Below are 22560 nucleotides of genomic sequence, written 5' to 3'. Positions count from 1 at the left end.
TTCCTCCCCTCGCTTCGTCCCTAATTTTTATAACTCTAGCAGATGTTGGGGCTCAGAAAACCCGAAGTGAAAGCCTCAGAAGCAAAGTTTTCTCTAACGTTATCCTGCCCTCCTGTTTCAGCCTCATTCACCCCGAAAGCAAGATATAGAAACTTGAATTCCTCTTCCCCAAGGTAGGTCATAGAAACCGGAACCACTTTTCCACAATGCCAGACTTACATCATAAAGATAGTACTCTAATCTTCCCTCACCTATGTAAGAGCTGGCCATAAATAAATTCTCTGACCTACCTTGTTTGATAGTAGGTTATAAGATCCCCATTCCATACAGGCCCTGCCCTGTATCCAGGAGGAAGGAATGCTGCACAGAGACCAAAAAGAATCTGAACAGACAGGCCTTGCTAGGTCCCCAAGCTGAGTCTATTCCCATTAGATCTTTTTTTTCCAATCACTGTTCTTCAGGGCTGTCCATTCTTTATCACACCTAAGCATAATAATGCATAGTTTCCCCTGTAATTTTGGGTTTTCATTCTGAAGGCTCCCCGGTCATGTAAAACTTTGGTTAAATACATTTGTTGAGTTTTTCTCTTGTTAACCTGTCTTTTGTTATAGGATTGTCAGCTGTGACCCTTATGAAGGGGTCTTTCCCTTCTGCCCTTACAGAGCCATCTGCCCCTACACAGACATCTAGAACTGGTTTAGATGACTGGCCTTTGCCTGTCTTCCCCTGATTTTCCCTATTACAGTCTTACTTCTAGTCTTAAAGACCTAATACCTCTATAAGAAACAAAGGAGAGAGTTATGACTTGGACATGTTGAGTACCAAAAACGTAATGCAGAGGGGAACATTTTGTTGCACTGACAACATGGAACAGATTTATTTACCAGAACAACCTGTTGGTCCCAAGCATTGCTAACCAGTGTACTTTCTAAGTTTCAGAATTAATACCAAAGAGGTAAGAATAAAACTCAGACCTTCTTCCAATAGGCGGGTCTGGCATCAGACTTCTTGAATGAATCAATAGACAAATGAATAAACAAACTTACTAAAGGGACTGTTTGATTCTTGTCTCAGGCATTCCATAAAATCCTATAGACTTTATAGTGTCTTGACCCCGTGCTCTGTGTCAATGAAGAAGCATCTTATAGGAAAGAATATAAACTGTAGTTCAATATTTAAGAGGCTTCAAGGAAGTATGGAAAGAGTCTGGGAGTGACTAAACTATCCAACGTCATAGAAATAAAGCTATTAAGAATAAGAGTAATTTTTGTTGCTTTATTAAATTTTTTCTCACAGAATTCTTTATAAAAATACCATGTCCCTAAAATGTCATTCAACATATATGCACACCTTCAATGTATAGGACGCTGATCAAAAAAGACAGAGAAATGTGTCTCCCTGGTGTTTGGTTTTTGTTCTGTTTGTTTTTACAGGCAGGGTCTCAGTATGCTGCCCAGGATGGATTCAAACTCCTGGGCTCAAGTAATCCTCTTGCCTCAGCCTGGGACTACAGGCACACACCACCACATCTGGCTTCATGTTGCCAGTATTAATGCAATGCCAAAATATTCAAAATTCTGAAAGGCAAACTCAAATATCTTAAATTTTACTTCACTTACAATTTCAATAATGCTGAAATGTTGATTGAATATTGTGTTTGTAGTGCTATCTCTTTTTTGTTCATAAGAACAACAGCCTATCATTCTCTTGGTTTCTAAAATGTATGTTCATATGGTTTAGATACATATAGTTATATAAATATGTTACACAAAACAATATTTTTTTTGAGTTGTAAATAAATAAAAAATTTTAAGGAACTGAATCAGGATAAAAGTTAAAATTATAATACATTTAATAAATTAATTCTAAAGTTTAGACAAAGTTTTGGTTCTTCTTCATGAAAGAAATGTACGAACTGTACCCTTGATTGTACTCCTGCAAATAGGACACTTTCTTAAAGAAGGAGCACAATCTTTGCATACTACTAGATGACCACAAGGAATAAACACTATGGACACTTCTTTGTCCATACACACTTTACATGTTCTTTCTTCTTGTAATCTCCGCAACTGTTCTTCCACTGGTAGATCTAGAAAGAGGAAAGAATTTTTCATAAAAGGCAATTTGCTTCTTCAATGAAAAAAACAAGAAAATAGACAATGTTTTCTATTGGTTTAAAATATTAATACTATTACCTGAAACATCTTCTGTGGGAATATACTTTATGTCCTGTTGCACTAAGGGAGAAAAAGAAAAAGCATTACTATGACAAATAAGGTTAATATTTAGCTACAGAATATATTTTAAAAATGAACTCTTTAGACTTTGGCCAAATACTCATGTCAAGGCAACAAAAGTCTTTAATCTTTTTATGCAATTAATATCTATAAATTTGATTGAGTTTTTTTTCAAGACAGAGTCTCACTCTGTCACCCAGGCTGGAGTGCAGTGGCACAATCACAGCTCATGGCAGCCTCTATCTCTCAGGTTCAAGCCATCCTCCCACCTCATCCTCCTGAGTAGCTGGGATTACCAGGTGTACGCCATCACAACTAATTTTTTTAAAAAATTTTTGTAGTGATGGGGTCTCGCCATGTTGTCCAGTCTGGTCTCAAACTCCTGGGCTCAAGCAATCCACTTGCCTCAGCCTCCCAAGGTGTTAGGATTACAGGCATGCATCACCACACTCAGCCTGAATTATTTTCAATAATCATAAGTTATTAATAAGATCATATTTTCAATTGACTTAGAAAATTTAAAAAAATAATTTTCTACCACTCACCAAATAAACGCTCATATAACACAGCGTCAGCTTCTTGCAGAGAGTTTCTGAATACAGTGGCTGCAATATTTCCTTTTACTAAAATAGTATCAATCAGTTCTCTTGCTTGTAAAGATGTCTGTGTCTTCTGTTTAATAACATCATGTTCTTGTTCATTAATAATTCTGGCAGTTAGTAGACTATCCAGGATTGGAATTACACAAGTCAAATGTTGAAACAGTGCCATTCTATTCTTCCGGATTAATAATAAATCATCTTTATAAAAAAGAAGACAAACATAAACATATTCAAACACTGCTCACAAACTTCCTTCCAGGCCTACATATGTAACAGAATAAAAACTGTCTTTAATTCATAATCAGTAAGGCATTGATATTGATTGCTAGGTTTAGGGGTATCTCATCTCCTGTGCTTAATAATAATGTTATTATAATTATAATTCAGGGTGCAGTGGCACATGCCTGTAGCACCAGCTACTCAGGAGGCTGAGGTAGGAGGATCACTTGAGCCCTGGAGTCAGAGACCAGACTGGGCAACATAGCAATACCCTGTCTCAAAAAGCTGTAATAATAATAATAATTATTATAATTATAATTATAGTAAGGACTAACATTTAGTGAGCACTGTGTTAAGAACTTTATACACATTGATTCATTTCATCTTCACAACAGCTCTTTGAGGTAGGTCCAAATAGCCTCATTTAACAAATGAGAAAATGAAGCCACAGTGAGGCAAGTAAGTTGCCAAAGGACACCACAACTAGCAAAAATCAAACTGAGGTAGTCTGGTGTCATGTACTGTGCTTTCAATCATTTTGCAATACTGCTAAGCCTTTAACCAAATGAAACTTAGAACCTATTAAAATTGATGTTTCAATTCAATCTAGGTAAATTGGGGAAAGATAAAATCAAGATAATTAAAACAATTTTTTCTTAAAGTATTCTTCCATAAAATTTCTTTTATTATTTATTTATTCATTTTTAAAACAGAGTCTTGCTCTGTCACCCAGGCTGGAGTGCAGTGGTGTGATCTCAGCTCACTGCAACCTCTACCTCCCAGGTTCATGCTATACTTGTGCCTCAGCCTCCTGAGTAGTTGAGATTACACCCAGCTAATTTTTTGTAGTTTTAGTAGAGACAAGGTTTCACCATGTTGGCCAGCCTGGTCTTGAACTCCTGGCCTCAAGTGATCTGCCCACCTCAGCCTCCAAAGGTGCTGGGATTACAGGTGTGAGCCATTGTGTCCGGCCCATAAAATTTCTTTAAAATTCCAAGTTGAAATTTTAATTATTTCCAGAAATTAGACATATTGCCATTACCTGAATATTGTATAGTAAGCAGGGAAAGGCAGTAACAGCATTTTGAATACTAAACCCTATTTGTCAATGACTACCTTCTTGTCCTACAAGATAACATCTAATTCTCCTTCAAGACCTAGATTTTGTATCCATTGGTAAAACATTTTATATTGCAAAACTGTGATTTTATTATCTCTTTGGAATATAACTTATGAATCTAAGTTTATTAATTTTCATATAGCTTACCATAAGCCATAAAGCTATTTCTAAAAAATAACTAATGACAGAGGCTGAGCTATCTGAAGAACTGTTTTGGGAGAGAGGATGGTTAGATTTTAGATACACTGACTTTGTCAAGTGATAGGACTCATAAAAAGAACCATTTAAGAAAGAATAAAAAATGGAAAAAAGAAAACATCAAAAATCGAAAACAACAACCAGAAAATAAAGAATTAAAATGGTGCTGCATCAAAAAGACAAGGCTAAAGACATACTTTGAAAATAATTGAAGCTCTGAGAATAAATGAGAAAAGGGTCAGGAGCTAGAATAGTGTCTGGCACAAAGTTAATGCTCCATAAATATCTGTTGAACAAATGAACAACCAAGCCTTAGTTCTATAATTTAAAGAGTAGGAATAGAAAAGTAATAGTGAGGGGGTAGAAGACTTAGAACTTACTATATTTTGTTAAATTATCTATATTAGCAAAGTAGGGATATATCAGAAAATAAAAATATAATGTAAACTTGGTGTTGAAGTATACTGGTTTTTCAATCTAAGATTTATTTTTGCAATTATACCTAATCTAATATAATACATTCTCTGAAATTCTTAAGATTTCTAAAATTTAATTGCTAGTAACTGAGAAAAAGTTTCATTTCAAAGTTGTAGACTATATTCTGGTTTGTAAGTTTGGAAGACTTGAGTATACCTTTGAAGCATATTATTTCCTTCCTTCCTTCGGAAGACTTGAGTATACCTTTGAAGCATATTATTTCCTTCCTTCCTTCCTTCCTTCCCTCCTTCCCTTCTTCCCTCCTTCCCTCCTTCCCACCTTCCTTCCTTCCTTCCTTCCTTCCTTCCTTCCTTCCTTCCTTCCCTCCTTCCTTTCTTCCTTCCTTCCTTCCTTCCCTCCTTCCTTCCTTCCTCTCTTTCTTTCTTTCTTGAGACAGACTCTCACTCTGTGGCCCAGGCTGGAGTGCAGTGGCATATGATCATAGCTCGTTGCAGCCTCAACCTCCCTGGGCTCAAGTGGTCCTCCCACCTCAGACTCCTGAATAGCTGGGACTACAGACACATGCCACCACACCCTGCTAATTTTTGTATTTTTTTTATACAGACAGGGTTTTGCTATGTTGCCCAGGCTGGTCTCAAACTCCTGGGCTTAAGTGATCTGCCTGCCTCAGCCTCCCAAAGTGCTGTGATTACAGGCGTGAGCCACCACACCCAGCCATGTTATTATTTTATTCTGGGAAAAAATATCTTAAATTGCCTCTTTATTTATATCCTTACTGTTCTTGGGAAACTATAAAGTAATAATTAACCTAAATGTGTTTTCATTCACTCACTCAGAACACAGACTATATGCAGGCACCATACTAGGTAGTAGATATATATATATATAAAACAGTGAGGCAGAAACACTAAGGGCTCTTTTTGACAATGTAAATTATTATATATTGTTGACTTGAAGTCATTTCTGGAGACTTTTCTGATTGTCTTTGAAAGAAATATAAATATTTTATAAGTGGATAGTTTCAGATTTTATGGGGTCTCTCAATGGTTGTGGAGATAAGTGTTCTTTTCTTTGAGCAATTGTTGGCTGGTGACAAATGGCTACCACTAAGAAGGCTACAGGAAGGACATACTTGCCTAATCTTCACAGAGAAAAGAGAACTTGATGAGGCTGGGCAAAGGTTAACTGTGACTGTATTGCTGCTACACTAGTGGTTTATAGACTGAGTAATTCACACTTGGGTGAATGTATGATGCCATGTCACTATGATCTGATAGGTTTGTCCGGGTTGGGTCAGAAAACAAATCCATCTTCATGGGCAGGGTTGGATTTATCCCTAAATGCAATGGACGATCTGACTGTCAATAATCCTATGAAGAAATAGATCCCGGATGGCATTGGACAAGGATAAGGAAAAATCTTTGTTGTCCTTCTGAACTTTATGAATATTTGGGGGCCTGAGTTTTGATAAAGGAAAACATTACTGGGACATTCCGAGTGATTTGTGTAAACTTGCCAAAGCTACACAGAGATGAACCAGAAGCTAGGCAGAGAGATTTATGAGGATGAGCCCGGGGGCACTAAGAGGGGCCACATCTAGTTGCAGCTGTAAATCGACATTTGTGATATAATTCCCTTCTGTTACCCTTAAGTCTCCAATAAGAGCTTGTTAAAAGTTGCATCTGTTTTTAGCTGTGTTGAAGGGACTTATAGGTCTGGTCCATGCTTGGGAAAGGAGAGATCAGCATTTCTTTTTGTCTAGGACAGAGTGATAACAGCCGTCAAAACAGCCAGATGAGAATGGATGTGCCCAGAAGAGTTTTTGTGAAGGGCAATAGAGAACATAGTAGTGGATAAGGTTAATATGGAAGGACATGAGCAACTTGTCCTAAGAAATTGCGAAACAGTATCCTAGGACTTGCCTAAATAATCGAAGGATGCTCTGAAAGACTCAGTTCTTGTGTGGGCAGGTAGGGGACTTAATAGTAGTTTGCGCATTAATGTATAGTCACAGGCTAAGACATGCTTTTATGTTAACGTTAAAATTAACAATTGTCCAGCCAGGCACGGTGGCTCATGCCTGTAATCCCAGCACTTTGGGAGGCCGAGGCGGGTGGATCACTTGAGGTCAGGAGTTTGAGACCAGTGTGGCCAACATGGAGAAACCCCGTCTCTACTAAAAGTACAAAAATTAGCCTGGCATGATGGCAGGTGCTTGTAGTCCCAGCTAAGGGAGGGAGGCACGGGAATTGCTTGAACCCAGAAGGCAGAAGTTGCGGTGAGTTGAGATCATGCCACTGCACTCCAGCGTGGGTGACAGAGTAAGACTCTGTCTCAAAAAAAAATTAATAATTGTCGCTGATCCCACCCTGATTTACTCCAAAGGGGAGTGAGCAACTAGCCTGAGATTAAAAATGTGCCATGCTGCAACAAGGATTCCATTTTCAAAACCTTAAGAAAAAAAAAGCGCCATGAATGCATAATTGGACACAGCGTCAGCTATCCAGAGAAAAAATATGAATTAAGGAAAAACAGGAAAAAACATATCATACATTTTCAACTTATGGGCAACTCAAATATATCTGAATATGAATAAATTTTTCAGCACTTGAATTCAGAATACTAAACATGAAAAAAATCTGACTGGATTGAGTATATTTTCAGATATACTAGATGAGTATATTTTCCATAACATGTAGACTGGTATCAAATCCTTATGAAAATAGACTGTATTAATAAATCTACATACTTGATTCTTTTTCCTCAGTTGCTCTTTCTCTCTCCTCTTCCCTCATTTCATCTTCTGCATTGAGTAAGTCTAACACAAGATCACTGATGAGTCTATAATTCTCTCCAGTTGCTAGGATTTTTCTCTGAACCGTGTATTTTACCAGGCTTCTACTAAAGCCCATTTCCACGGCAGCATTAACCACAGGAGTATTCATCATGATTGCATCTTCTGAATGGTCTTCTCCAGGTTCAAAACGAATAACTATATGGAACAAGAATTTAACACATATTAGGATAGCCTGTATATTTCTTAAAAATTAAAATTTGAACTGAAATCAAAAATGTTTTTACAATATTAAAAATGTAAAACCAACAAAATGTATAGGCATTATTTTGTATGAACATTGTTAAATTTAAAATGATATACACGTTCAGTCATCAAAATAGCAACATGAAATATTGTACTTAGATGCAAAATACATATTACCTGTCATAACTGGATATACATATGTGAGCAGGAGAAGGAAACAGAATGGCAGGGATTACTTCCCACTAGAATTGAGATTCTTTTTCCCTATGTTGGATGAACAAATGAGCTTTCAATCAAGAATAATTCACATATTTTTTCAGAGAGGCTCTTATTATACAATATTGCTTCCTTGGAGTTCATTCTCAAGAGTGTAATCAGAGTGACTTTTTAAAAACACAAATCTGATTGTGTCACACTTCTTGAATTCTATCAACAATTTCATTGCTCTTAGGATAAAATCCAAAATAGAAATGGCTTACAAGGTCTCATACAATCTGAACCCTGTTTAGCTCTTCAGCCTCATCCCTCGCCACTGTATCATTCGCATTCTGCACTCTAGCCCAGGAGTCACAAACTGATGGCTCTGGTGTCAAATTCTGCCTGCAGTGCTGACCACTCATACAGCTGGCCTGCTTCACTCATTTGTCTATTAGCAACTCCTATTTCTGGCCATATAGAATTTTGTTCAGTTATTCAAAGGTGCCTATTCTCCTTTGTCACTTCGGTCTTTCATGTGCTGTTCTCTCTGCCTGGAATACTCTTTTCTTCCATTTGTCACTCAGTTAACTCCTATTCTTCCCTTGGATTTTCTGCTAAGACAAATATTTCCTCTGGAAAGCCTTTTCTGACCCTCCAAGTCTGGGTTAATTGTCCTATATGCACTCTCATATTACACTTTACTTTTGTTGCCATATCCCTTTCTCCTGTCTGTGTGTTTCTGTGTATCCTGTAGATACATGAGACCAGGAGTTATGTTTATCCTGTTGTCTATTCTTTCCTCAGAACAGGAGATACACAATAAATATATATTGAATTGAATTGAATATGAGATAATGGAGTAGAAGAGCTTGCACAAATGTTAGCTCTATTGCATTTTAGGTTTAAGGCGATGTACAAGTCATGTAACTTTTCTGAGCCTCAGGATCCCTATTTAAAAAGGGGACTAACATGTTCTATCCTTTCCCTTTCACAGAAAGAATATGTGAGCAATCTAATATCATAGTACATCTGTTCTCACACTGGCCCAAGAACAAGGGTTAGGCTAGATGTATGTAGTTTGTTAAAACTATACATGCCTGAGCCCCTCCTTTAGATACTCAGATTTAATTCAGTAGGTCTGAAGTAGAAACTGGAAATCTGTCATATTCTTTAAAGTTCTCCAGGCAACTCTGATATGCACTGAAGTTTGGGAAATACCAACACAGTATATTTGAAAATGCATTCATTGTAAATTATAAATCAATATAAAGGTACGTTACTGTTATCAACTTTCAATCTTAACAGTACCAAATGACTCTATTTAAATGCATTCATTATTATCCATTGCACTTACTTGATGACTCTGCATTTTCATCTTCTGGGCTGTCTGATGTAGATAGCAGCTGCAGAAAAAAAAAATATATATATATATATATAAATTAAAATATAAATCTTATCTTACCCATTGCAATGAAAATGACCCAACAGACATATTTTATTCAATTTATTGCAAACTACTTGCTTACTAGCAAAATAATTTTTTAACCAAAAGCAATATTTCATTTATATTTGATAGTTATTCCCTAGGCCATAAATTAATAGAGTTTCAGTGTGTGTATATAATAACAAATAAAACCCATTTTCATTAAGGCAGGAAAAGGACTGTACCTTTTCAATAATCCATGTGACAATCAATTTTTCTTTCATACACAGGTCTTACCTACCCTGGGTCATTCTTTGGGATAAGTTGGACCCTATATCAGTTTCATTGCTCATGGCTGGAATGGGATTGACCATCCAACTATCAAGTAAGTTATTTGTTTTCCCAAGAAGATTAGAAAAAGCAATAAAATTCTCTTTCTCAGATCTTTTGAAGGAAAATTTATATAGTAAAACTGTTAAATGCTACTATCCCAGTCATTTTTTTTCCCAAACAGTTTAATTTATTGCAACTTGATTGAAAAAATGCTTAAAGAGAAACATCACAAGTGTCATTATCAGGAGACTACCATTTATGGATCTATTTTTCTCTAAAGAATAATACATTCTAAGATCATGCCAGGTTTGATAAGAAAAAGAAAAAGTATTTCTAAAACAATCTTGTCTTTTCATTAAAATAGCACTCTCTGTAATTATCAGAAAGTAATTTCTCTGATGGCAACCAATATTTAAAAAAAGAACTTTCCCTACCTACCTGTTCAAGTAGATGAGGGTAACTGGCTTGAACTTGACGGATGAACTCCTGTCCTTTAATTCTTATCAAGTACTCACACCTAAAATGTAAAGAAAATAAAGTTTGAGGTATTATTTATACCAGTGAAATGAAAATGTAATAAATAAATTTCTCATCTCTAGGTGTTTATTCCATTTCAAATCTGGTTGTTTGCCCCAAATCACAGAATCATTTAAGATCATTTATTCTAAACTTAATGTTGCAAGAATAAATAAATCCTAGCTCACTGGGAACTGATTCTATTGTATTGCTTTCAAGAAAAAATTGTTTTCTAAAACTAACCTGTAAGTATCCTATGATAGGATCCAAATTTTTTGTGTGAATTTTTAATTGTTTTGTAAGATGCTTCTCATGACAGTTAACATTTTTCATACAGGTTGAATGTCTTACAAAATTAATATTTTTATATTTGCCAAGAAATATTATGCTTCTGCTAATTTTTTTTTTTTAAGACAGAGTCTCACTCTGTCACCCAGGCTGGAGTGCAGTGGGATGATCTCAGTTCACTGTAACCTCTGCCTCCCGGGTTCAAGTGATTCTCGTACCTCAGCCTCCAGTGTAGCTGGGATTGCAGGTGCCTGCCACCACGCCCGGCTAATTTTTGCATTTTTAGTGGAGATGGGGTTTTACCATGTTGCCACACTGGTCTTGAATTCCTGACCTCAAGCGATCCTCCTGCCTCAGCCTCCCAAAGTGCTGGGATTACAGGCATGAGCCACTGCACCCGACCACTTCAGCTAATTTTGAAAAGCACTAAATGTTTATCTTAATTTGGGCAGGACTAATCCAGCCATTTGTAGACTGGATATTTCAAATGAGTATAAACATACATATAATCAATTTACTTTTAATATATTGTGAAGTATAAATATTTCAAATGAGTATAAACATACATATAATCACTTTACTATTCATTTAGCATACAGAGAATGATCAGAGATATTGTAGTGAAAGGCAGGTTGATATAAGCAAGAGGAAGGCGATTACTAGTAATCTACCAAGGCTCAAGTGGACAAGGGTCAGGAGCCTCTCAGTCTACTGAGGTCAAGTAAGTCCATCTCTCCTCACAGCTCTTAGCTACTCTCTTCAAGTCTTCTAAGATTCTTGAAAACACACTAATGTTGGCTGGGCGTGGTAGCACTTCAAACTCCTGAGGTTAGGAGTTTGAGACCAGCCTGCACAACATGGTGAACCCCCGTCTCTACTAAGAATACAAAAATTAGCTGGGCATGCTAGCATATATCTGTAGTCCCAGCTACTAGCAAGGCTGAGGCGTGAGAATTGCTTGAACCCAACCGGCGGAGGTTGCAGTGAGCTGAGATCACACCACTGCACTCCAATCTGGGCAAGAGAGCCAGGCTTCATCTCAAAAAAAAAAAAAAAAAAAAAAGAGAGAAAAAAAAGGAATCAAAATAAGTTAAGATGCCACATTTATTAATCAATATTAACCCATTTCCCCATTTGGAAAAAAACAGTGCAGCTTGTCGCCAGTGCAGTATTCTCAGGGCAAATGGGAAACGAGCTGAATAATAGCAAAAGTTTTGATCATGAAAAAATGTAATTTTAGGCCACATGATTTAGATGAAAAAGGAGAATGTGAAAAAAGTATTTTGAAGCTGGTATTTTAGTTTGTACATTAAGTTTCTTACCCACATGATAAAAACCCACACTTGCAAGCTGATCCGGATTAATTAGAACGCTAGGCGGCCAGTTAAACAATCAAAAGGGTAACATATCACATTAAAATGCTGTGTGGCAATTAAAACACATGAGATGAGACTATACTTACCCTGATTTAGTATTGTAACCTGCCTGGCATTTCTAAACCCCTCTTTGTTCTTTTTATTGATTGTACTTATTTTCCAACATGCTCTATAACTTATTCAAGTTTTTATTAATTGTCTGTTCTCTCCTGCTATAATACAAACTTAGGCGACCAGGGGTCTTTGTTTTGTTCAACTGATTTTATGCACCCAGAACAATGCCTGGCAATAGGTGATCAATTGTTATTGAATACTGAATGAATGGAAATATATCCAAGACATATGTTGACTGAAAAAAACTTCAAAACTAAATAGAATATTTAATTTATGTAAAATTGTGTACATTTATTTCTATATGGATATTTATTTCTATATGTATATGTATTGTATACATTTATTTCTTTATGTCTGGAGCGATGTTCACTAAAATGGTAACCATGTTCATCCTCAGGTGGTAAGATTTCTGGACAGTTTAATTTTCTTTCTCTGTACTTTTCTACAATGTGTGACTTTGTTTTTATAATGAGCATGTATTATTTAAATATATATATTTCTTTAAAAATTAAACAAAAATCCCCAAATATATTTCTTCATTAAGTCCATCAAAACTTTTTAAGTATTTTGCTAAGTAATCCATCCTAAACTTATTCACAAATATATATTTGGAACGGAGTAAAGTAACAGCTGATTTAAGGTAAACACATATAAGCAATCTCATGATAATCACAAGAATTTGCAAAGAGAATTTCAAAACAATTACCTTGGAAACCACTTGGCATGTTCCACCCATGGATCATCTCCAGATTCCCAACACCTGAGTCCACCATCACAGCAAAAGCATTTGACATCATCACTGTTACCTAAAATTAATTTTGGACCAAAACATGAATACACACAATTTGCCCACTGAAATGTATAAAATGAAATGTATTTTTTTTAAATTAGCAGATTCAGTTTCTTACCCACATAATAAAAACCCGCACTTGCAAGCTGCTCAGGATTAACTAGAACACTAGAGGGCCAGTTAAAGAATGTTTTAAAGCGGGCTGCATGTGTCTGCATGCTCAGATTAGAAACTGTGTATCTCGAAGTGTCTTGAAGCTGATTTTCGATAAATGGGCATTTGGGAAAATGTCTCAGGTGTTCTGACATTGCATTATCCTTCGGTTCCCAGTTGCTCAATTTTCCGCCACAGGCAAAGCAAGCCACTCTGTCTCCAGGTCCAACGTAGTAAAAGCCTGCTTTTGCCAGATCTGTTGGCGACAGAAAAGTCAATGGCCACGTCTGAAAAGTAAGTAATCTGGCTTTTTCATTATTCATTGCACAGTGGTAGGAACTTCTCATCAAGGCAGAAAAATCTTGATTTGCTCTGGAGTTTACAGGATTTGATGGAAAGCTTGAATAAGAGCCACTGAAATATCCACTGTTTTCTGTACCCGGAAGTAATGAATGTGTGGAATTTGTTACTGAAGAAGGAAAAGCAGGCTGAGAGGTAGCTTCCGAGTTGTTAACTGAATTTAGACTCTGAACGAATCTGCAGCTAGGATACAACTTTTTATGCTTTTCAACAGGACTGTCTCCTCTTTTCCAGTTATCCAGCATCAGGCCGCAACAGAAGCATTTGACCTTGTCATTCACACCAGTGTAATAGAAACCAGCGCGAGCAAGACTCCTTTCTGAGACAGGAACCCCAGCAGGAAAAGCAGAATACGTAGACATTCGGTACAGTTCACATGACAAGTCGTATTTCAGTTCAAACGTGTTGGCACTTTTCATCAAATTTGATAAGAATATGCTATTTTCTACTATGTTCATGATGAAATGAATGGGGAAGAAAAGGGACTAGCCTTTCTCTGGGGAGGTAGTTTTGTGCATGGCTTTGCTTTTATTAGTTTTAATACTAGGTTGAAAAGCCAAAATGAAAAAATTTTTAATTATTTTTATTTCTATGCATTTAGAGTTTCAACATGGAAAGATTCTAAATCCTATACTGATACATTTTAAGGAAGAAATAAACAATTGCACCTTTGTATAATCTTTATACATACAATGTAAACATGATGCTACAGAGTAAGCTGTGCTGAAGATTAAAACCCTTCACAGAAGAGTAAAGTGTATTAGGCCATCAGGATGCCAGTTAATGGCAGGCATCTCCACAGGTAGGTCAACTTCTCCAGGCTACTAGAATGTTTCAGTGGCATTCAATCAATCTGAAGATGTAATGTGTGACTCATGAAGCTTCTTTACATGGTGGAAAGCTCTGCTCTCAAGTGTTTCACAGTAAAAATATTCAGAATATGTTTATTTTGCTTTTTGGAAATTGTGAAATTTAGTAGCCAGGAAAAAAAAGCATAACACCTACCTCAAAGGAGGAAAAGAATACATTACCATATTTCACTAAATTCTAAGATGGCTATTTTAAAACTTCTGTTATCAAGAAGTATTTTATAATTAATGGCATATCATATTTTAATTAGCAGCACTTTTATTTCTTAGAGGTACATACAATAATGGTATGATTTACAATTGAAGACATTTTGAATTCAATGAAATATGGTATATCCCAAATTTTTCTCCAATTAGTCATATTTTTCTTTCTACAATCCTTCTAATAAGGAGAACAAAACAATCTAAAATTTCTCTCCATATAAAGAGCTTTACTAATAACAGGACTGGCTAACGCTCTTAAAATCTGGTTTCAATATGTATTAAATAATAGTTATTTCCCATAGATCATCAGGAATATAATTGCTTAAGCATAATGATACTATTAGATCTTATGCAATTAAATATTCTATTTAAAATAAATCATCAGAGATTAATGTGTTTGTTCATTTGGTCTTTTGGACTCAGCTTCATGCTGTTGAAGCAACTCAGTGTTAACATTTTTTTATTCTAAGAGTATACTTGGCTAGAACACCGAAATGTCCTCTATAATTATGGTAGACAACAGGTGCTGCAAAAAGGGACTCTGCCGAAACTACCAATAACAAAACTGAACTTCATTGCTATATTCAGGTTACTTTTGGAAAAACAGAATCATGATATATATTGCATTCCCTTGGTTAAAAAATTTCTTAAGATAATTTAGATATGGCTGTAAAATAAGACCTTTCAAAGATTTTTTAAAAAAATTTTATCCCCCTTAAAGAACTAACATTGTAGAGTTATTCAACTTATCACCTACTGAAAACATTTTTGAACTTTTGTTTTTCTATATGTTTCTGAAGCCAACATCCAATCTACTCTGATAGTGGATTTATGTTTTAAAACAGTCAAAAGTTACCAAATGCCATGTATAGGCTAAGATGAATAATCAAATGGCATCAATGTAGTTTTGGTCAGAAATTATTTCATGGATAGCATACCTTGAACCAGAATTTATCGTGACAAAAAAAATTAAATTTACCATTTCAACAGCGAGACCTTGTCAAAATTCAGAATTTCTCAATTATGACTTCCTAGCCATTAGTAAAGAGGTTCTGAGTCAGTAATACTAGCAATGACCAATAAGAAAGTCATTGTGGCTTTTTTTTTTTTCCACCAGTGATTTGCAAGCATGGTTTCCTGGATCTCAGAGATGTTGGACTTTTTGACTGCAGACTTCAATGGTTTGTTTCCAGGTGGCAGGAGAAACATCACATCTCATTACCGATAATTATTTCCCTCAAAGGTAAGTAATTGTATCTAACTTCAATATTCCTTTCCCTGGCCAAAAATTTTACACATTGTCATAAAAATCTTCTTTGTATTCATCGCTGTCTTTATATTATTTTTCTTTCTAAATTTCTTCATTTCCTAAGATGTAACCTTCAACTATCACTCTCATCCTCATCATTCTCAGAGGTAACAGCCCACTTAAACACACTTTTGGACTTTTAAAATATCAATGGCCTTATAAATAACTGGATAATTTCTTGACCAATCATCACATTTATCTTTTTACTTACTCTAAATTTGTTGCACCTATCAAAACGCTTTGTTCTTGATTTTTCTTTGTCACTGTAGAAGTATTTTAATGTGTCAAAGCTTTCATCTGCATATTTCTTTAGTTTGCAGAGGATTTATTATTAGCTTTTTGTTCAACGTAAGTGTCACTCATTTTAAAATCTTTCCCAAACACCGGTACTGTTTCTATTCTACATAATGGGAGAATATGCCAGTAGGAGATTGCCTGGCCAACTCTGAAAAAAATGCTTTAACAATATGCCCCAGCTAGGATCACTTCTCCTTTACTTCCACAAATCAAATTCAAAATCAGACTCATTATAGTTACACCTTATATAACTCAATCATGTTTATAAAATTAGCATTCTTTGGATAGTAAAACACCAGTCAACTACTTAATTTGTTTACCCATGCACAAAACTACCTCCCGAGATTAGACTAAGTCCCTTTAAGGATTTTAGGTCTCCATTTTGAGATGTTTTGATTTATAGAAGAAACTGAAAAAAAAAATCTAGAAGAAGTTGTTTTCCTCCTTTGTAAACCTGTTCAAAAACAAACAAACAAAAAGACAGTTTTAAAAGTCAAACAATTCATAGATGGAACACAATGACTTTTTTAAAAAACATTTTCTCCAAAATAGAGCACTAATAATTACTGATCGTTTACCATGTATCAGGTGCTTTACTAGTCACTGTAGAGGCCAAAAAGAGATTTAAAAAAACAGAGGTCTGTGCCTGGTGCAGTGGCTCACGCCTGTAATCCCAGCACTTTGGGAGGCCAAGGCAGGTGGATCACTTGGGGTCAGGAGTTCGAAACCAGCCTGGCCAACCTGGTGAAACCCCATCTCTACTAAAAATACAAAAATTAGCTGGGTGTGGTGGTGCACGCCTGTAATCCCAGCTACTCAGGAGGTTGAGGCAGGAGAATCGTTTGAGCCTGGGAGGTGGAGGTGGCAGTGGGCCGAAATAGCGCCACTGCACTCCAACCTGGGTGACACAGCAAGACTCTGTCTCAAAAATAAAATAAAATAAAACCTAGAGGTTTCAAACTGGAAGACATATCATGTTTGGCTTACATAGAATTGCATTATAGTACTTTACTAATTTTTTATTTTTATTTTGAAATTTATTTATACTTAGAGAAAACTTACAAAAATGACACAGTTTCTGCATACTCTGCACTTAGCTTCCCCAAAGCTAACATCTTACCTAATTACAGTGCAATTAAAGAAACCAGAAAATTTACATTGTACCATGCTGTGGATTAATCTACATGCCTCATTTGAATTTAATCCAGTTTCCAAATCCATTTGGAAACAGTATGGACCACAGTATTTTTAAATCTTACCGTTAATTGCCAACATTTTTAAATGTAAGAGACTTCCCATCACATTCTAGATTCCAAGCTTCTCTTGGAAAATCAAAAGATCTAGCAACACTGGGTCTATAGTCCTGCAGGGCAGCTAGAGCTGAGCAGCAGCTGTGCTCTTTAGAGAGGGAATGTGTTCTCTTTGATTCCCTGATACTGGGACTGACTGTTCTGGTAGTCTCCGCTAACAATAACAGTCTAGCAATAACAGACTGTTGCCATTTGTCATTGAACAGGCACTATTGTTTTTCTTACAGCAGAATTATGAGGAAAGTGAAATCAGTGTAACATGTGTCTATCAAAAGTAACAAAAATGAAAAGTAGAAGAAGGACATATGTTTCCAGAAAAATAGGAGAACTTTTGTCTTTGTGAAAAGGAAGGATATTCCTTCATATCAAATATGCAAACAGAGTATGCTTTCATTTAAAAGAGACATCCCACAAGCTCTCATGCCATGGCTCACACCTGTAATTCACACACTTTGGGAGGCCAAGGTAGACGGATTGCTTGAGCCCAGGAGTTTGAGACCAGCCTTAAACTGGGTGACCTGGCAAAACCCCATCTCTACAAAAATACCTCAAAAATTAGCCAGACATGGTGGCACATGCCTGTGATCCCAGCTACTTGGGAGGCTGAGACAGGAGGTTCACTTGAGCCCATGAGGCAGAGGTTGCAGTGTGAGACCGCATCACTGCACTCCAGCCTGGGTGTGCAGAGCAAGACCCTGTCTCAAAAAATAAAAATTAAAAAAAAAGAAAGAAAGAAAGAAAAAAGAAAAAGAGAGACTCAGAGTTTTTCTCATTTATATCACCTCCATTTGAGTTTGCAAACCCCTTACACAAATCTTATCCTAAAGAAGCTTTAGGTCAGGCGTGGTGGCTCATGCCTGTAATCCCAGCACTTTGGGAGGCCAAGGCAAGCAGATGACTTGAGATCAGGAGTTTGAGACCAGGCTGGCCAACATGGTGAAACCCTATCTCTACTAAAAATACAAAAAAAATTCGTCAGGTGTGGTGGCACGCACCTGTAGTTCCAGCTACTCAGGAGACTGAGGTAGGAGAATCACTTGAACCCAGAAGGTGGAGGTTGCAGTGAGCCAAGATCATGCCACTGCACTCCAGCAAGGTATATATTTGTGGAAATTCAGGCAACAACTATACAATAAATATACAAAAATATGCCAAGATGTCAACCCCAGATCACTTCAGCCTCTGTCCTAACAATTTCCAACACCTAGATGCAGCCCTGCAGACTGGGACCAGCATCACTTAAGACTCCTTTGCCACCCCTTAGCAATTCCTTTTCGCCCTGCTCAGCCCCCTAGCCCACTGCCCTATGCACCCTTCTAAACCTTCAACACCTTCCTCAGATTTCTCCACTGCACTCCATCTCATTTTCAGTCCATTGCTTTGCCTTCTATTTCTCAAAGAAAAGAGATATCATTGAGCAGGAACCGCCTCACATTCTCATATCCAAGTCTTTTTGGCTCACAACCTACTTGCTGCCTCAGTTAAAGACTTGCCCCCTTATGGGATCCTAAACTCTCCTACTGCCTCAGAAATCTTGTTCTTAATCCCATCTCCCTCATTGCTTCAACTCTCATTCCTCTCACTCTCAACTGGCCCTTTTCCTTCCACATAACAACCATGCTTAAATCTATCTCAACTCTCAAATGAAAGAAATTTTTAAAATTCTCTTTCGGCCAGGTGCGGTGGCTCATGCCTGTAATGCCAGCGCTTCAGGAGGCTGAGGCGGGTGGATCACAAGGTCAGGAGATCAAGGCCATCCTGGCTAACACGGTGAAACCCCATCTCTACTAAAAAGAAATGCAAAAAATTAGCCAGGCATGGTGGCGTGCACCTTTACTACCAACTACTTGGGAGGCTGAGGAAGGAGAATCGCTTGAACCCAGGAGGCAGAGGTTGCAGTGAGCTGAGACTGCGCCACTGTACTCCAGCCTGGGTGACACAGTGAGACTCTGTCTAAAAAAAAAAAAAAAAAAAATCCCCTTTCAACCCCACTTCCCACTGTAGCAACTACCCTGTATCGCCCCTTCCCTTCATAGCCAAGCAAACTGGACATGTGTGTACGGTTAATGTCTCCATTTTCCCTCTCCCATTTACTCATTAAGTCAGCATCACTTAAAACTGCTCTCAGTATTAATAACACCAATGGTTTTTTTGCCAAAACAAATGGAAATGTTTGCATCTGACATTGGGGCACACTTCCTCTTAGAAATGTCCCATTCCCTGGGCTTCTCTGATACCAAGCTCTTGGGATTCTTCTTTCATTTCTAGTGGCTCCTTCTCAGATTGGCTCAGTCCCCAACCTTTCGTCTTCTGACTCTTCCATTTAACCTACCAAGAAAGCAACCTCCCCAATCCCAGGGCTGTTGGGCATCCCTACCCTTTGGGCACGCGGCACATCCATTTCTATGACACTGGAGGGCAAGTGTGCCTTTTCTTTCTGCCTCCCCCTAGACAGTAAGGTATTTTAGAACCGCAGCTATTAATATGTTTCATCTCTGTACCTGCCCTCCCACTCATAGCATCTGCAGAGCTTGGCATACAGGGTAGACACAAAGACTTCCCGTTGAAGAAATAAATGTTAGCAAATGTGACTAAGCCCCGAGTGACCACAGTACTTCTATCAATTTTACATTAATGACCACAGAGTCTACTCAGTGATTGATTAGGATCAGGCTTTGGAGTCAGACATCTGGGGTGCTCAGTACCAAGCAGCCCGGTAACCAGAAGCATGACGTTGCACAAGTAAATCTCCAAGAGCCTCAGTTTCCTCACTGTCAAATGGAGATAATTCTGCTCCTTAAGATTATGATAATTAAACGTGAAAAATACATGTAAATTCTTCAGAGAGAAACCTAGCATATAGCAGGTAGCAGTACTTAATGTTAGCAATACATAATAGCAAATAAAGTCAATAGTTAATATTATTGTTACGTTAGCATCAGGTACATGCCTTCGACACTGTATTGATCAGAGTAAGAGCACTTCTGGGTTTCCATGCTGATCACCAGGAAGACAACCAAAAACTGCTGTCTTCCTACCACAGGTTGGAAACATGCCTCCATTTGCTCATTAAACACTTTACTTCCTTCCTGTGCCAGAGCTCTGTGTTAGGCTCGGTCCTGAAATTTATTTGGCACCTGCAAAGGCCCAGTGATAACTCTTGGCAACCGAATCAAAATGACACAGCTGCACAATTCCACTGGCTCACTCCAAAGGTAAAATAGAAATTGAGCACCTGGAACCTATCTAGAGCCTGCCTTTGGGCCCTGACGTTTGATAACTGCGCCCCACCCACTGACTCTCAACCTCTGCAGCGCTCTAGCCCTGAGCACCCCTCGGCCACCCGCTGGCACACCTCTTACCCCAGGGGAGGCGCGCGCGCGCACGCACACACACAAACACACAAGCACACAGCAGCCTTCCTCGCCCACCTGCTGCCCGCGCGCACACACACACACACACACACGCACGCACACCCCAGCCTTCCTCGCCCACCTGCTGCCTAGAGGCCGACGACGCATGCACCAGCAAGGACAAGCCCAGTCTTTTCAAGCGACACCTGTCGCCCGGCCTGTTCCGTGCGGAGGGCGCGAGTCTCACGCTGTCCTTTAAATGCGTCACCCAAATCCCCACCCCTACCCGTAGCAGGCGTTCCGCACTCCTCCCAGTGGTTTGCATGTGCACTGGTGCTTTCCTTTTAGGACTTAGGGGAACTCCAGGGGTAATAACCACAGACACTTCCTCTTAATCAGTGGCCTGGCAAACCCGCTCGGGGATTTCCATGACCCAAAAGCATGACTTTTAACCGTGGCCTATCTGCGCGGCATTTACTGAAAGACATTTGCTTCATTGCTCGTGGGCCAGAGGAAATCTTGATAACAACCCATACAGAGAGGACGGTCATTGCTCAGCCTGCCTGGAAAAGGTCAATATGCCCTATTCACCCTCCATCTGCCATACACTTTACACGTAAAAAGGTTCGGGTTTTCAATCTTCTACTATAGCTGCAGAAGTCCAGCATTAAAAAAAAAAATTCGAAACTTTGTGAAATCTTTCTATTTATTTTTACTTTTTGTTCTGATCAAGAAAGTAAGAGGTGAAAGGAAATGTAGGGGTATGTGAAAAAAATCATGCAGTTCTCCTTTGCAGTTTATTTTTACCATTTTAAAGATTGAAATTGCTTTATTAATTTTCTGTATTGAAATACTTTTTGTTTTGTTTGGTGAGTTTTGGGTTGTTTTTTTTTTAATAAGTATGGTGGAGTTGGCTACTTAAAAAAATCCCTCCTTTATAGCCTTTGATTTCACAGGGCAGGTGTCTGAGTTGCAGTGCCATTCTCAGGGAAACCTGACATCTTCGAGTCTAACTGCACTGCCATATTTTCCTCAACGTAATCTAAGTAGTAACTTTAAGCAACTTTATCTGAGAGCCATCCACACCAGGGTAAGAGATGGATTTGGGAGAGCTCATCTGATTTTCTGTCTTCCAGTAGATCAAAGACAGTTACCAACCAGAGGCAGAGCCCATAAAGATTATTTGGTCCTTCATCATTCTGTGGAAACAGCATCCAGTGCATTCTGCACACAATGGACTGAGCTGAGGCATCTTCTGGTTTAGCTGGACTTGGCTGTCCATAGCAACTGAAGTTCCAGTTGGAATTATTTCAGAAAGACTAAGTGTATTTATCATATGGAGACTTTAATCCACATTTGAGTCTGCTTCAATCAAGACTTTCTAAGCCATTTTCAACTCACTCCTGAGATTATGGAAAATAATTTGTGGGCCTTACACATTTTTGATTATGTACTCACCAGAAGAATTTCAAAAAGCTCTGCATTCCCTTGCCCATTTTTAACTTAACATTAAAACATAAAGCTGTTGTACATGTCAGTAATCTACAAAATGTAAACATAGATATTTTTGGAAAAAATTGATAGAACACTCTTTTTTTTTTTTTTTTTGAGACGGAGTCTGGCTCTGTCACCCAGGCTGGAGTGCAGTGGCGCGATCTCGGCTCACTGCAAGCTCCGCCTCCCGGGTTTACGCCATTCTCCTGCCTCAGCCTCCCGAGTAGCTGGGACTACAGGCGCCCGCCACCTCGCCCGGCTAGTTTTTTGTATTTTTTAGTAGAGACGGGGTTTCACCGTGTTAGCCAGGATGGTCTCG

General features: G+C 38.0%; 1 protein-coding gene across 1 annotated transcript; it reads right to left on the bottom strand.

Annotated features, from left to right (window-relative positions):
* Positions 1 to 1264: 1264 nt before the first annotated feature.
* Positions 1265 to 20976, bottom strand: BIRC3 (baculoviral IAP repeat containing 3). Its single transcript, XM_005579456.4, has 9 exons — positions 20890 to 20976; positions 13011 to 16538; positions 12809 to 12908; positions 10247 to 10325; positions 9407 to 9455; positions 7564 to 7806; positions 2783 to 3037; positions 2196 to 2237; positions 1265 to 2089 (listed from the first exon to the last, which is right to left on the bottom strand). The coding sequence occupies exons 2-9, from the start codon at positions 13861 to 13863 to the stop codon at positions 1896 to 1898; spliced, it is 1815 nt and encodes a 604-aa protein (XP_005579513.2). The 5' UTR covers positions 13864 to 16538; positions 20890 to 20976; the 3' UTR covers positions 1265 to 1895.
* Between the last annotated feature and the right edge of the window lie 1584 nt (positions 20977 to 22560).

The sequence above is a fragment of the Macaca fascicularis genome, chromosome 14, assembly GCF_037993035.2.
Source record: "Macaca fascicularis isolate 582-1 chromosome 14, T2T-MFA8v1.1".
Classification (NCBI taxonomy): domain Eukaryota; kingdom Metazoa; phylum Chordata; class Mammalia; order Primates; family Cercopithecidae; genus Macaca; species Macaca fascicularis.
This window is presented reverse-complemented; position numbering and strand designations above follow the sequence as displayed.